General features: G+C 47.9%; 1 protein-coding gene across 4 annotated transcripts in view; it reads right to left on the bottom strand.

The window, feature by feature from the left end:
* Nucleotides 1-210: 210 nt before the first annotated feature.
* Nucleotides 211-16,335, bottom strand: part of Anxa6 (annexin A6) — a 54,371-nt gene continuing 38,246 nt past the window's right edge. For 3 of the 4 annotated variants that reach the window (XM_034504967.2, XM_076936823.1, XM_076936822.1), the window contains 11 exons: nucleotides 15,101-15,195; nucleotides 14,690-14,803; nucleotides 14,508-14,598; nucleotides 13,045-13,124; nucleotides 12,401-12,454; nucleotides 8,055-8,072; nucleotides 7,101-7,194; nucleotides 6,056-6,151; nucleotides 4,236-4,294; nucleotides 2,551-2,673; nucleotides 211-623 (listed from right to left, as the gene is read on the bottom strand). In XM_034504967.2, coding sequence (XP_034360858.1) covers nucleotides 564-623; nucleotides 2,551-2,673; nucleotides 4,236-4,294; nucleotides 6,056-6,151; nucleotides 7,101-7,194; nucleotides 8,055-8,072; nucleotides 12,401-12,454; nucleotides 13,045-13,124; nucleotides 14,508-14,598; nucleotides 14,690-14,803; nucleotides 15,101-15,195 — 884 coding nt within the window. In that variant the 3' untranslated portion in view covers nucleotides 211-563. The remainder of the gene's footprint in view (nucleotides 624-2,550; nucleotides 2,674-4,235; nucleotides 4,295-6,055; nucleotides 6,152-7,100; nucleotides 7,195-8,054; nucleotides 8,073-12,400; nucleotides 12,455-13,044; nucleotides 13,125-14,507; nucleotides 14,599-14,689; nucleotides 14,804-15,100; nucleotides 15,196-16,335) is intronic. The other variant, XM_034504968.2, reaches the window with a different exon arrangement.

Raw genomic sequence — 16,335 nt, 5'->3', positions numbered from 1 at the left:
TGGGCCCAAGGTCTGAGGCCAAGGGTTTCATAGATACAAAATGAAACCTGGATGTGGAAATTCCTAGCTCGGTACTTTTATCAGATTGGATGGTGACAGCCGGGGAAGATCACCCCTTTATCAAACTAATCTATCATCTCTATTATTCCAGAATGCTCGCCTGGCATTGGGTATCACACAGCCCACCCTCCAATGTATACACATTACTCATTTCATAGACTAGAGGTTTGGTATGTTTTGAGATGTGATAAAGCTCAAGTCAGGCAGGGATTATGTGGAGGGATGGAAGCTAGGGCGGGCGGAGGAGGAGACAGAAGGGGAGCAGGATTGAATGCAATCTATGGCTGTGGTTCACCAGCCACTTTGCCATGAGTGGGAGGGATAACAGAAGGGACCACCTGGGACCCTCAATGGCTAGAGAGCACCCCAGCTGGATGACAGTCCAACTCCACCCGTTGCTTCTTCCTTAGTCTCTGAAGCTGAAGCAATGGCTTGGTCAGGTCACGGTGGCTGGTGCAGTTGGCCACTGCTTGGCAAGGGGGGGCCATCCAAGGGTGGGAGCTTTAGTCTTCTCCGCCACAGAGAGCTAGCAAAGCCCTCATGAAGTCTCCAGAGGTGTCACCCTGGCAAGGCAGAGAGAAAGCAGAGTGAGAAACCTGTAATTATGGTCTAAACATCCCAGCATCCTAGTAGCTATTGACCTAGACGTGATACTCAGCATCTCAGTCACAACACAGTTGCTGTATCAAGGCCAGAGAGACCTCTCCAGACGCATTGTGACCTCCAGGAGTTTGCCCTTTGGGTCCAACCATGCTGAGCTGCCTACATCAGTACCTCCCTTCCTTTTGGGAACAGTTCAGACCCTATCTGACATCCCAGCTCCTTGTGTGCAGCCAGCCCTGCAGCTTCCCATAGAAGGGCATGAGACCTCCATCTTGCCCTAGGAAGCCAGGCATGTTCCTTGGCCCTTGGTGCCCACTGTTATATGGCCACCATCAGGGAGAGAGCCACTGAACCAAAGTCCAGGCCAGCTGCAAAGCTGATAAGCATTGCTTACTCTGATACATCAAAAGAGTCTGTCTGTAGTCAAGCCAGGGAGCGAGGCTCTCCCCAGAAGTGCATATCTCCATTTAGAAGGAGCTTCTATTACTTATAATGTTTTTTGGTTTTGGACACAAGGTTTCATGTAGCCCAGGTTGGCCTCCAACTCACCAATTAGTCACTATGATCTCAACTGACCTCTACTTTTGATACCTGGTTATAGCTCAGTGGTAGTGTGCTCACTTCGGATGTGTGAAGCTGCAGCTTCAATTCAGAAGGAGGTGGAGGCAGGAGGATGGCAAGTTCAATCTCAGCTTGGGCTATTCAGTGAGTTTAAGGCCAGCCTAGGCCACTCAGTGACCCTGTCTCAAAATAAGAAATGTCTTTTTTTTTTTTTTTTTTTTTTTTTTTTTTTTTTTTTGAGACAAGGCTTTTCTGTGTAGCTTGGCCTTCCTGGAACTCACTCTATAGACTAGGCTGGCCTCAAACCATTTCTGCCTCCCATGTGCCATCACTACCCAGCTAAATAAGACATTTCTTAAGAAGGGTTGGTGTTATGGCTCCAGGGTAGAGTGAATACTTAGCATGTTGTTTCGTCTCCACTACCAATAAGTAAAACAATAAATATTGCGCTGTGTCCTTTTAAAAAGGTCAACTTTGTGCTATGTAAACTAAATAGTATGGTTGACACCACAGTTAGTGCTGGTAACCTGTTATCACCTCACCAGCCTGTAGACTACACTACAATAAAATTACAAAAAGTAAAAGCTGGGGGCTGGAGAGCTGGCTGGGTAGTTAAGAACGATGGCTGTTATTGCAGATCTATCTGGGTCTGATGACCAGAACTCACAACCATCATACCAAGGTTCTAGGGGATCCAACTCCCTCCTTTGGCCTTGATGGGCACCAGACATGCATATATGCAAGCAAACAAGCAAAACAACCATACATGTAAAATAAAAATAAAAAGTAAAACCAGACAATTGTTTCTAATTTGATTTAATTGTTTCTAGTGAGAAATTGTGAGGGGCTTGGTGGCGGTAGCACATGTCTTTAATCCCAGCATTCAGGAGGCAGAGGCAGTCTGCGGCCAGCCTGGTCTATAGAGTGAGTTACACAAAGAAACTCTGTCTCAGAAAATCAAAACCCAAGAAACTAAAACCAACCAATCAAACAAACCCCAGAGATGAAAAAACTAAACTAAACAACCATGAGGGGCTCACGAGAGGTGGCTCAGCAGTTAAGAGCACTGGCTGCTTTTGCAGAGGACCCAGGTTCGGTTCCCAGAAACCCACATGGCAACTCACAACTATCTGTAACTCCAGTTCCAGGGGATCTGTTACCTTCTTCTGAACTCTGTGGGTACCAGGCATGCACCAGACATTCATATGCAAACACACATATACATAAAGTAAAAGAGATATTCTCATAGCAAAACCAATGAGGCAGGTCTCCTTTCACTCAGCATCAGCAGATAATCAAAGACCCCACTGATGGTGGCCTCCTTACTTCAATGGCTTGGTGTAGAGACTTGTCATACTTCTCAATGAATTCCCTCCGGATGTTGAGCAGATCTATCTCACTCCGGGATACCATCACCCTGGTGAGGGTCTTCTCATCTGTGCCAGCACCCTGGTGGAGGCAACAAGGAGAGGTGCATGGAGCAGGAGTGAAAGGCAGAGCTAGGTCATGCTATGGCAGATGTCCATCTGCCTGTCTCTTCTGCCCTCCCAGACCAGGCAGCTATCCCGTTACTGTCTTCCACAGACACTGTCAACCGAACTCCCATGTGCTGAGGACTGGCAGACATAGTCCTGTATGGACTGAGCAGGCCCTGCTAAAACTCATATCCAGCTGGCACCTCATGTAACCTGGGAACAGTTTTTGCCTTATGGTTTGGATGACGTAGTCTCCCCGCAAATTCATGCACTGAAGGCTTGGTCCCCAGTGCAGTGTTCAGGGCTAGAGATTTGGGAAAGCGGATCTTAAGGTTTCCGACTTCCTTGATGGTTAGTGCATTGATGTATGTACGATCTGATGGCATTGCTAGGATGTGTGAAGGTGAAGGCCTAGCTGAAGGAAGTGAGGTGGGGTGTCAGAGGATATACTCTGTCCTTGGTTCCTTCTTCCCACTCTGCTCCAGGCTATCTGGAAGCAAGCAGCATGCTCTGCCGCGTCCACCCTGCCTTGACATTCTGCATCACTACAGGCTGGAGAAATGGATCAGGAGGCCATGTACTGAAGGCTCTGAAAGTATGAGCCCAAATCCGTTCTTTTCTCTTTTAGGTTGGTTTTTTTTTTTTTTTTTTTTTTTTTTTTCCCATCCCAGATATCATATCACAGAGACAGAAAGCTAATTATTGCACCATTGTAGTGAGTTAAAATGAAGTCATGTTGGATTAGGGCCATAAACCCACTGGGCGGCTCTAAGAAGTACAGGCACACAAGAACATAAAGGCAGAGGCTGGAGTGATGCAGCCAAACCCAAGACATACGAGGGGTTTCTGGCAGTCTCCGAGAGGTAGGAGAGGGATGACAGGGAAGGAGTCAAACTTGCCAATGCCTTGATTTTAGAACAACGAGAGATTATGTTGTCATTTAGTTTGTGGGAACTTGTTATAGAAGTCCTAGGAAACTAACAGAGGATCTGAAGTCTGTGAGCACCAGGGCCCTCTCTCCTCTCCCTCCAGCTCTGTCACTTATTGGGTGTGTAGACATGGCCAAGTTTAACTGTCCTATGCCACTCTTTGTTCTTCTATGAAATAAGGGGGTTACCACGGGCCTGTAGAACTGCCATGGGTCATCTGAGGTCAGAGAGGTGGACACAAGGCTCAGGGCTTAGTACACAGTGAGTTCTCAAGCATCTGGGTGAATCATTCATTAATATAGGGATCTACCTGTGCATTGCATCTTGTGTATTGACATCTCTGTTCACTCCCACCAGATATCAACAGCAATACTCTTTTAAGTTTTGGCAACCAGAGAAATCTGTCTGGATATCACAAATATCCCTGGGGGAGGGGGTTGGGCATAAAATCACCCTTGATTGAGAAAGACTATGTTGGGGCTAAAAGCAGATGCTCATAAACAAAGTGGGGGGAAGGGCAGCCTGAAGTCTTCATCTGGGGGAGGATGCACATCTGTGCCTGTAGGTTTGTGAAAGCCAGTACTCAGAAGCAGGTCAGACACCATACCTTCATGGACTTGTATAATTTGTCGGCAAAGAAGAGAGGCTTGTTCTTGACACTCTGAACTGTAGGAGAGAGGAGAGAGAGTCAGGGCATCTGGTCAGAGGCTGTGTGCTCAGACCCTGGGCAGGGCTTTCCCCGGCTACAGTCACCAACCTTCCAACCTACTTACTATCACCAACCTACTAGACATGTGGGTCGTTGCCAGCCTTCCGTGCTTATGCCCCTCCACAAAGTCCCTTCCTTTTCTCCTCCCTCTGCCCACCTCTCTTTCTGTCATGAACTGAATCTCTCCTGCAGTGAAGGAGCTTGCAGCTGACCAAGGTCAGCAGAATATTTAACTGAGATTTAAGCCCTAACAGATGCCTAAAAGATACAGGGCTGTCAATTTTGAGGACATTAAGAGCACGTGAAAAGATGGTTAAAGGCTGAGCTTTAGGGTCTGGAGAGATGGCTCAGTGATTAAGAGCACTTATTGCTCTTCCAGAGGACCCAAGTTGGGTTCCCAGCACTTACTTTGGGCCACTAACAACTGCCTATAGCTCCAATTTCAGGGGATATGACGCCTTCTGGATTTTACAGGTACTCAGGCATACACACACACACACACACACACACACACACACACACATTCCAAACAGACTCCACTTTAAAAATAGAGATTCTAGAGACATTCTGAGTGGAGTGTGGTGTGTGTGAGTATGTAACAACTTCTGTACCACTTGAGGAATGGGTAGGAAAGCCAGTTTTCATGTCCCACTGCAGATATGCAGAAGCTGACACAGGTTCTGTGTTCTGACCAGGGCATATAGCAATCAAGTGACAGTTCCTACTCAGCCCCCCTGCTTCTAATTGCCATGCTGTCCTGGCATCATTGTAGGTGGTAAAGAGATACTGTAAGCAACTCCTCTATTTAGCTAATAGAAAATACTGTTCTTCCATGTTTTTTTTTTAGAATTCCTGAGACTCAAGATGCATGTTGCAAATGATACTCTGAAAGCCCTCTATCACCACCTGCTGGTAAGATTTGGTATATACAGGATGCAACATTATGCTCAGCTATGTCTCTATCCGTGTTTACCGGAAGAAATGAGACTCAAAAGGGAAAGAGACCTTTTCAAAATCAAGACCTCTAGGCCATGAGGGAGCTTAGCAGGCTAAGGTAGTTGACCTAAGGACCTGAGTTCAATTCCCAAGTTCCACAGAGAGGAGAGAACCAACTCTAAAGTTTTCTTCCGACTTTCACACACACGATATGGTATGCACATACCTATAAACATGCATTTATGTGTACACACACAACATAAATAATACAGTTATTTATGTATAAATAATACATAAATGTAGCAAAAAAAATTAAAAAACAAAAAGTTCAGAGATAAGGTCTCTGGGCTAAGGAGGTAGCTCAGAGGCAGGCTGTGGTATGAGAGAACATGATTAAGCTATGTCTATGCAGAGTCTACCATGTGAATGAATGTGTGTTGCATGCTATGTATACATGTCCTGTGAATCTCATATGTGCATATATAGTATGTCTCATGTGTGTGGTATGTATGTATACAAACACACTCCAGACCTGCAGAGCACTGTCCTTCTCTATGTCTTGGTCCTATCCCTGGGATGCTCACCCTGCCTCCATAGCCTTGAAGATGTCCTCAGGCTGTCCCCCGCCCCCGCAATCATGCCTTGGCAGGGGAGGTAATCTGAGGTAGTATTTAGTTCCCAGTAACAGCAGCCGAGGATGATGCTAAAGCCATATTCCTTTAGGGGACCTGCCCACAATCCCAGCAGTGTCCCAGCCTCTTCCCCTGGTGCCTGGCAATTACCAATGGCCACAAATGCATCCTTGACGTCCCCAGACATTTCCTTCTTGATGACGTGCTCTATGTCATAGTTGGTCATCTTGATGAACTCCTGGAAGACTGGCCAAGAGAATTGAGGGAGAAATGAACTCCAGCTGGGGAGAGTCACCTGACCTACTCTATGAACAGCTCACATGAGCTGGGCACTGGGTAGGGCTGAGGTGACAGGCAGGTTCTGGCCTTAGGGCTACCATAAGACTTGGAGCCAGGTAAGCCACACCAGTGCCTCCAGGTCTGGCCAATAGCCCCAGCCCTTGGCAAGGTCTATTACCCCAGGCTGATGTGTAAAAGGAAATGCCCAGACTACCCAGGGGGGCCTTGCTTTCTGGGTTCCCTTGTATTCCCTGGCAGGCTGGGATGGAGCTTACTATATAATAATCAAAGTGACGCACAGGAGGCTCTGTGTGCCCTGCACAGACTGAGTACTTTATGTTTATTGTAGGTTTTGTAGCCTAACAACCACGTGGGGTACAGCTAAAACCCCAGTCCTCAGACCAGGGGATCAAGGCAGAGAGTCAGTCGCCTGCTCAGCCACACAGCTGATATACCTGGAACTGGAATCTAGACAATGCAGTGTTAAGCAGAAAGCAACCGAGTATTGAAATGCACTGAGCAGATACACATGAGACTACAAAGTCTCAGTGGGAGGGGACTGCAGGATTGACACCGCACACCACTGTGGCAGCCTGTCCTGCACCATCTCAGCCCTCCCTGCTTTGTCCCAATGGATTATGACGGCACACTTCAGGATCCTTAACACTGCATGCCTATGAGGTGAAACTGGCTGGTCATTCCTTATCCTAGGGATGCCATCTGCTTTGGTAAGGAAGGAGAGGGAGTTGGCTGAGGACAGGCCAGTGCTCTGGAGTCCCCTAACACTCTACTACTGGAGTGAAGAGAAGGAATTAGGCACTTGGCTGATCTGCTCTTCACAGAAGGTTAGGAGGCTCGGGTCATATTTGGGGATCCCACTGCCACACTAGAAGGAGTGAGGGTTCAGCAGACTCACCTCTGCGCAGGTGGGGATAGCTACGGGTGCACAGGACGGTCATGAAGCGCGTCTCTAAGGAAGTTTTGTCTCCGCTGGGGGTGTCCGCTATTTCCTGCAGAGCCCGGTTGGGGCAAGGGTTTGGGGGAGACACAAGAAATCCATAGTTAGTACCCACTGTCTCTGCTGAGGCTCAGACAGTCAAGTTGGGGTGAGATCAACCACCCACGGGAATTGAGGTTGGTCCCCTCTCCCCTTAGCCCTGGAGCACAGTGGTCATCCCGTTTCCTTTTGAAGTCCTCAGGACCCCAGGATGGGACTGGAGCTGGGCAGAAGGATTTGATACTCCCACTGGGTCACTAGAGATCCCTCTGGAGAGTATGGACTCGTGTGTGAACAACAACAGCAACAAAAATGTCCTAGCCAGTTTTCTCCAGTTCCAAGGGCAAACACACGTTACTCTACCACGTAAAGGTTTTCAAATGATCTCCTTGCCAGCTGTGAGCCTATTTAAATTCTCTCTAAAAAAGCTCACTTTGAGTTTGAAAATAAAATTAAAATGAGTCGATTTAAAGACAACAACCATAGCTGGTAATTAGATAGCATCAGTCAAGGTAGAGATGACGGGCAAAGCTTAGGGAACATTTATTTGCCCCTGCCCGTCCCTTCTGAGACGGTCTCTCTCATGTAGTTCAGGCTGGCCTCCTACTCTCTATGAAGCTGAGGATGACCTTGAACTCCTGATCATCCCGCCTCTACTTGCCAAGTGCTGGGATTTTAATCATGCACTACCACACCTGCCCTCCCACCCCCCCTTTTAACCAACACAGTCCTTAAAAGGCCCTGAAGGGGAGAGAGAGAAGCTGTGGAAAAAACCCCCAGTCACTGCCCAGTTCTGCCCCACTCAGCCCAGACCAAGCACAGCAAGACTTGACTTAGAAGCAGTTACATCCCCGTGAAGAACAGAACACTCACCAAGATCTCAGCAGCCACCTGAGAGCGGGGAGGGGACAGAGGAGGGAGAGAGGGGGGAGGCAAGAGTCAGAGCCCAGAGTGATTGGCGGGAGGACCCTGGAGCCCCAAGGTCTGGCTCAGATTGGTAGAGGTCCCAAGAGACCCCAGGGTCACAATGAAGGACTGGGAGAAATATCACCTTTTTCTAACCTCTGGGCTAGAATTCAGAGTGGAAGATAGACCTGAAAATCATTAATTTTAAAATGTGAATTTCCAGATGGGTAATGATATTCTTCATACTCGGTAACTAAGGGTAGCCTGCAGGCCCTGGTTTGCCTGACATTTGGAAGAAGGAAAGCCCCCCTTACTAGCCTACAGACCTGCCAGGAAAGGGACAGGGGCAGACATACATTCTCTGTAAAGAGTCAGCAGGGCTCTGTCACTTTAGCTCCTCAGATCACAGACAGAAAGCAGGACAGCTGAGGCCTGGTCAGGGCAGTTACAAGCACACAGCAGACATGGGAGCTGCAAGCATTCTCTTTAAGAAGAACAGTCAGGGCAGTGAACACTGTGGCCAGGACTTTGGTGAGCCAAGTTGCTCTGACCCAGAGTGTCTGGGAATAAATTCAGCTAGTCTATGTGTACCTTAGTCTTTTCCTCAGCATCCTGCCTTTATAGTCTCCTGCATAAACCAAAATCCTAGAATATATGTGCGTATGCATATATGAATTTATTTTTTTGAGACAGGGTTTCACTATGTATTCCTGGCTGTCCTGGAACTCACTATATAGACCAGACTGGCTTTAAACTCAGAGATCTTCCTGCCTCTGCCCCCCAAGTGCTGGAATGACAGGTGTGTACCACCACACCTGGCTTTTTCTTCTCTTTGGAGGCAAGGTCTCACAATGTAGCAGACCAGGTAGGTCTTAAATGCACAACAATCCTCCTGCCTCAGCCTTTTGAGTTCTGGGATTACAAAACGTGCCACTATGCCCAAGTCTGATGAAACTTTAAAAAAGATTAAGGATGTTGGAAAGATGGTTCAGGAGATAAAGGCAGGCACTGCTCCATCAGAGGACTTGAGTGTGGGTTTCTGCAGTGGCATGAGACAGCTCACAATTGCCCATTACTCCAGCTGCAGTGATGAGACGCCCTCTTCTGGCCTCTGCTGGTATTACACTCATGTAATACACCACATACACACATTTAAAAAAAAAAAAAAAAAAAGATCAATGCTGGGATGGGAGGAAAGTCAGAGTAAGACCCTGGGCTTAAACCAGCATCATAAAAACAAGTCTTGTCTATATATAAGTACACATGTGCATATGTATTGTGTATAGTATTGCTTCTTTTATCTAGATGAAAAATGCTCTATTCACCAGGAGGTTCATAAACAGACAATGTGGCTCTCAAGTGCCTAGCTCTGAAGAGAGTGAAGAAGTGAGGCCAGAGTTACCCACCCTGGAATTCTACAATCATATTTGCCATCGTAGAAATACTTATTTCATTTTTATTTAAATGTCAAACAATAATGATTCTTGTTATAAGGCCTTAAATGATTTCAACCACCTAGTTGAATCACGGGGTGGTGTTGTGGTAAGTGAAGTAAGCCAGCTACAAGCAGACAAGCCCCTAATGTGATGTTTACAGAGGGAACAACTTCAGAGACAGAAAGCAGTGCCTGTTATGGGTCAGAGGAAGAGGAAATGAGAATCACTAATTCATAGACTCAGGGTTTCAGTTTTCTTAAAAGAATGTGTGTGTGTGTGGGGGGGGTAGTGATGGCTGTGCGATGTGGAGGTGTCTGATGGCATTAGAGTGCATACCAAAGAGTGATTAATGCGGGCTGGAGAGATGGCTCAGCTGGCAAAAGCACTTGCTATAAAAACCTGTCAGAGTTTGATCCCCAGAGCTCAGGCAGTGGTGCACACATATGTAACCCCGGCATTCCCACAGCAAGAGCTGGAGAAAGCTTGCAGGACCAGTACAGTGCTGAGGCAGAAACAGACCCTGCCTTATCAAGATGGAAGGACAGAACTGATTCCTGACAGTTACCCACTAACCCTCACTTTTCACTCCTCCTTCCTTTCAGTAGGGCCTTTGATAGAGTCCTGTGTAAACCAAGTTGACCTTGAACTTGCATGGAGCCTCTTGCTTCTCTGCCTCTGCTGGGATCACAGGTGTAGTTGCCAAGTTTAGTTTTTAACTGCATATATATATTTTTTTTTCCAAACTATATATATCTCAATCTGAATATATAATTATTAAGTGATTACTATTGAGGGTAGATTTTTTTTTGTTTGTTCTTTGGGCTTTTTTGTTTTACTTTGTTTTGTTTTTCGAGACAGGGTTTCTCTGTGTAGCCCTGGCTATCCTGGAACTCACTCTGTAGACCAGGCTGGCTTCGAACTCAGAAATCTGCCTGCCTCTGCCTCCCAAGTGCTGGAATTAAAGGTGTGTGCCACTACTGCCCGGCGAGGGTAGATTTTTTTCATCTCTATTTTCTAAAGTTTATATGAAAGAATACATATCACTTATGAGACAAAAACTTGCTAGTTTTCAGAAAATGATCTGTATCAGGATTTGCTACCGAGCTCCTGTGAGTGCAGGGTTATGGTCCCTCCAGTCCCTCCACCCTGGTTCTCTCTCTCTCCTTCTCTTGCAAAGCAGTTGCTGGGGGGCCAGGACCACCACTGCCCCTTTAGCATCCAAGGTAGACTAGGTACCAGGCAGCAGCAATCCCTAGAGAGGATGTCAGGGTTCAAGACGGATGCTGGTGAATTCTAAGATCAATAGCCCTTTCTACTGCACCTTGGTGCTGCTCAGGAATACTAAATAAAGTGTGTGTGTGTGTGTGTGTGTGTGTGTGTGTGTGTATAGCCCTTTCTACTGCACCTTGGTGCTGCTCAGGAATACTAAATAAATGTGTGTGTGTGTGTGTGTGTGTGTGTGTGTGTGAAGTGTGGGCTCAGTAAATGACAGTGGGGTTACCCCATGATTAGCTCCCATAAATGTATTCAGCTATAATTGAAAGTACCCTGTTGCCTGGGACCCTGAAGCTTCTGACAGTGTATTCGGGAACAAGATTGGGCAATTGGACCACAGTTTCTTGAGCAAGGAGCTGTATGGGAGATGCTGCTGCTGGGTCCTGGAGGGTGGTGTGTAAGCCAGACTGGAGTCAGGTGGACCTGAATGCCAATCACAAACTCTCCCTGTGGGACTTAAGGCTGCTTTCCCCCAGGAAAAACAACATGATACATAAATAGCATTAATACCGGCTTAACACAGAGTAGTCTTCTAAACTCTGTAGCTAGGGTTTGGGAGTTGTTTTGTTGTTGTTGTTGTTCTTTTGGAGACAGGGTCTTAGGGAGTCGAGGCTAGGCTCCTGATCTTCTTGCCTCAGCACCCTCAAATCCTGGTGCATGTCTAATGTTCCAATTTCAGTTTTGTCAGGGAACTTAGGCACTGCTGAGAGTAGACACTGGTGTCTCAGCCATGTCTGCTGGTGAAGCTGGGCCTCAGCAGCTGGGGCCCTGATTCTGAATTTTGTCAGTGCTCTTTCTAGAGAGCAACTTCAACCCCAGGGTGCTAGCTTTACAGTTGGTGGCCTCCAGTATGGAGGAGTCCTTGCATTGGGAGGAGACCTGGCTCAGGTCCACAGGGACAGTGGTGAAGACCTCAGTGTGGCTCTGTAGCCATAGTCCAGGGGAAATAAACTTGAGGTTGTTGCCTGGACTCTAAGTGCAGCTTCAGAGAAACGTAAGACACAGGGCAGAAGCAGAGCAGGCAGGAGCCCTGGTGACCCCTTCCCTGCCACCAGTCAGCAGTATCTAGTCAACACTGGACACAGGACATATCAACACTGGCGGCAGCACCAGCCTTTGGGAACTTGCTAAACTTGGTCAGGTCACTCCATTTAACTCCCTTTGGTCTTGTTTTTTTTTTTCAGATACAAAAACCAGACATTTAGTTCTCAGGCCTCTTTCCTAGCAAGATTCCAAACCCACTCTTTCTGGCTCAGTTCTCCACGGGCCAGATTTGCTGAGTGATTTAGAAACCAGTCACCCTCTCTGACTTGCATTTCCCATTCTAGGCTTTGAGGTTTGACCTGGGGAATCTGGGATGGGCTTATAGTTTGAAAATCCCACTAACCAAATGGAGTGCCAATGAGGCCAGCTCTACTCTTCCAAACATATTCTGAAAACCCTCGAGGACTCGGTTTGCTTCCATAAATGAGTACAGAGGAGGCCGAGCTAAGCAACCATCACTCAAACTAGCTACATCCCAGCCAGGAGGCTGTCCCACCCAACAGCCAATGCCTGGCAGGGACCTGCCAGTTGTCCAGTACAGATGGGCAGGAGTCTCACCTGGGCATCTTCCTGGGCCTGCTCCCGGTTTTCTCCTCCTTCTTCTCGATTCCCCTGTTCACAAGAACATGGAGAAGTCAGTCCCCAAACAATCCCCCATGTACACCCTTTGGTCACCCATGGATCTTGTTCAGTTACCTTCCTGCACTCTTTTTATCTTTTGCAACACAGAAAAAATTCAGGGGTAGGCCATGTGGCCCCTGGGTTATAGTAAGTAACTCAGTGATCGAGCATGACAGGGTCAGCCATGTGGCTTTGTTCTGTATGAAGGAGACCTAAAATGTCACAATGCTGCCCAACAAAAGGAATTTTCAAAGACGGCAGCAAGCCAACTTTGAAAGAGGAACAACAGGCTGGCAGAAGCAAGAGGATCTCTGTGATTTCAAGGACAGCCTGGTCTACAGTGTGAGTTCCAGGACAGCCTGGTCTATATAGTGAGTTCCATGACAGTCAGAGCTACACAGAGAAAACCTGTCTCAAAAAAAAAAAAAAAAAAAAAAAAAAAAAAAAAAAAACCCAAAACAACAACAAAAAGTAACAACAGAGATTTGAGGTGAAACCCTGAGGAGGTCAATGGGCGGGGGAAGGGGGCACGGTCCTCTCTTGTATTATATGGATGAACTGGCCGGGCTGAATCCACTCACTGTGGCCAGAGAAATGAGAATCCTTCTGAAGTGGCCAGATGTGTCTGAGCTCAGGGCATCCTCCAGGGACTTGTGATAATCTAAAAGAAAGAGGGATATGAGTAGCTGCAGGCTGGGAGGAAGTGGGAGTGAGATTCACATCTGATTCACATGGGCAGGAGAGGTGGGGATGAAGGAATTTGCATTCAGTTCTTGAGGGCATCCGGCTATCTTTCTGCTGATTTCAGGAGGCATCTGATACTGGTACCAGCTCCCTCATCTGCACCTCCACACCCCTGCACCAGCTTCCCATCTCTCTCTCTTATTAATCACCCATTCATTTTGTTGCACTGTTGAGGACTGAACCCAGGACCTTGTGCATGCCAGACAGGGATCTAGAGCTACAGCCCAGCCTTCGACACCTCCCAGAGGAATCCCCCTGCCTCCCTTCTCTCTCTCCCTTCCCTCCCACACAGCAGCCATTAAACCCCAAAGTGTGTCTGGGACCTAAGTACTCCCCTCACCCACTTAAAGCGCCTGTTGTCTCAAAGCTCTGCAAGAGGAAAACTGTCCCCAGATCTGACCAGAAACCATGGCGCTTCAGAATGAAAACACAAGGCTACTTGATGAAAGCTTAAGAGTTTTGAGAGAACAGTAGTCTAGGGAACCACTAGGCAGGAGGCCCTTCTGAGGGAGGCTCTGTGTAACTGTTCAGGCCTCAGCCCCATGAAGCCATCGTCCTTCTCATCAGCAGGCTTAATGCTCTCTCTTCTGCCCAAATTCTATCTAAATTGTCTTCTACCACCAAAACTTTGTTCTCTTGGGGCAGTTCCCCTAGATGCAGGACTGGGTACACTAAGGGACTTGTTAAAGCTTCACAGAAGGGCTGGGAGATAGCTCAGTCAGAAGTGCTTGCCACATAAGCCTGCAGATCTGAGGTGCATCCTCAGACACACATTACAAAAACAAAATAGGAGCCGGGCATGGTGGCGCTCACCTTTAATCTCAGCGCTTGGGAGGCAGAGACAGGTGGATCTCTAGATTTGAAGCCAGCCTGGTCTACGAAGAGAAACACTGTCTCAAAACAAAACCAACCAACCAACCAACCAACCAAAAACAACAAACAACCCCAAACCAAAAAACTAAAACCAAAACAAGACAGACAGGTGTGGTGGTGTACATTTGTAATCCTAGAGCTGGTGAGTGGAGAAGCGATCACTGGGGCTTGGTGGCCAGCCAGCCTTACCACACTGGCAACCCCTAGGCCAGCAAAAGACCCTGTTTTAAAAAGCAAAGTGGGGCCAATGAGATATCTCGACAGGTAAGGGTGCTTGCTGCCAAGCCTGATGACCTCAGTTTGGTTCCTGGAACCCACATGGTAGAAGGAACTGACTCTCACAAGTTGTCCTTTGACCTACATACACATGCACGCACACACACATTATAAAAAATAAAATAAGGACGGGCCAGTCTCCCACACTCACCCTCCTTGTAGGCCTCGTTGATGGCCCGGATTTCAGCATTGGTTCGAGTGGCCAGGATTTCTATAAGAGCCTTCTCATCGGTGCCGGCTCCCTAGAAAGTCCACACAAAGGACCTGTCAGCTGCAGCTCTGACCCTGAGTACCAGTATCCCTCCCTCCTCTCCTCTAGTGTGTGCACAGCACCTCCATAGCTTTCTTCAGCTGCTTAGCATCGTAATGGGCTGGTGGCATCATGAGCCCCAGAATCAGCCTTGCCAGGTCTCCCGAGATCTCGGACTTCAGGTCAGCCATTAGATCCTGCAAGAACAGAGCCAAGGCCATGCCAGTCTCACATCTACACAGAACTTGCTGCCATCTTTGACTGTGGCCCTACTAAGCCATCTCTCACATATCTCACTTACTGATCACAAGGAACTAGGGGAGGAGAGTGAGCCAAGGCTAGAACATTTCAAGATGCTACAACCAGACATGTGTGGGAGTCTCATTACCGCAAAGCCCCTGGTGCCCAATTGTACTGAGCCAGCAGTGACAGGCTGAGCTTCACTGGGGAGATGTGGCAACATGAGACCCAGACTAGGGAGGAGGGACCCTTACCCGGCCAAAGTGAGATTTGAAGGTCTGTCGGATCTGCTGCCGCTGGGCGTTGCTCCGGTGTGTGATAATGTCGATGATGGTGGCTTCATCAGTTCCTGGGTCACCAAAGCCACAGGCCTCAGAGGAGGCTCTGTGGCTCAGCTTCCTCCCCTCCCCCATAGTTCCCATCAATCCTTATCAGGATAAAGGTCTGGTTTGGAGGTCGAGTGCTTCTGACCCTGGTGGGCACCTTGCCCTAGGCTATTTGCTTTCTTCTGTCATGGGTGGGAGAAAAGTGCAACCAGGAAGGTGGCAGGCACTGGGTGGTGAGCTCTGGGTTGTCAGCTGAGGTGGCAAGCAATGGGGTGGATGTCAGAGGCCCTGAGTTCTAGTCTTGGCTCTGACAATGGCTGCCTACCCTGGGAAGGTTTCTTTTGCTTTTGGGGACTCAGGTTCCACATCTCTAAGATGAGTAGGATTGAGGAACTATAAGGGATCCTTCCAACTCTGCAATCTCAGCACAATTAGGGACTGTATTTCCTTTGTCTTCAACTCTCTGCCAGGTCCCTCTAAGCATAGCAGGTTGGCTGAAGGCATTGGGGACCCACCCCCTGCCTCTCAGGGAAGTGCCACCAACCTCAGGTCTGACACAGGATCTAACTTTTCTTTCTTTTTCTTTTTTTCCCCTCTCTCTCTTTTCTGAGACAGGGTTTCTCGTGTATCCCTGGATGCCCCAGAACTCACTCTGTAGACCTGGCTGGCGTCTAACTCAGAGATCTGCCTGCCTCTGTCTCTGCAGTGCTACGAACAATGGCATGTGCCATTACTGCCTGGTGGGATCTAATTCTCAAAGCATTTGTCCTTGTAGTCTCACAGTTAGTTATAGAGATGCTAGGTAGGAGAATTCACTGAGACCCAGAAGGAGAAAGACCCCTTGGGAGTTGTTGCTGGGCATATGGGAGGAAGAAAGACAACAGAATCCAAACCCCCATTCTCTTTCCCACCAAGGGCTTTCCAAGCACAGGCCCAGTTGGGTGCAGGCAGCTGACCATCCACTCAGATGGTGACTCTTTCCATTGTCAGCAAACTCAGCCTAGAGGAACCAACCATTGGGGTACTGTCACCCTAGTTGGGGGGGGGGGGCTCTTGGGTCCTCGGGTCAATGGACCTCACTTTACACACTGGAGTGAAGCCCAGAGCTGATTAAGAACTTGTCCAGAGTCATACTGAGTCAACACCCAAGACTTGATGACCAG

This window comes from Arvicanthis niloticus, chromosome 6, assembly GCF_011762505.2.
Source record: "Arvicanthis niloticus isolate mArvNil1 chromosome 6, mArvNil1.pat.X, whole genome shotgun sequence".
In the NCBI taxonomy this organism is placed as follows: Eukaryota; Metazoa; Chordata; class Mammalia; order Rodentia; family Muridae; genus Arvicanthis; species Arvicanthis niloticus.
Note: the sequence above shows the minus strand (reverse complement) of the source record. Positions and strands in the feature narration are given on the sequence as shown.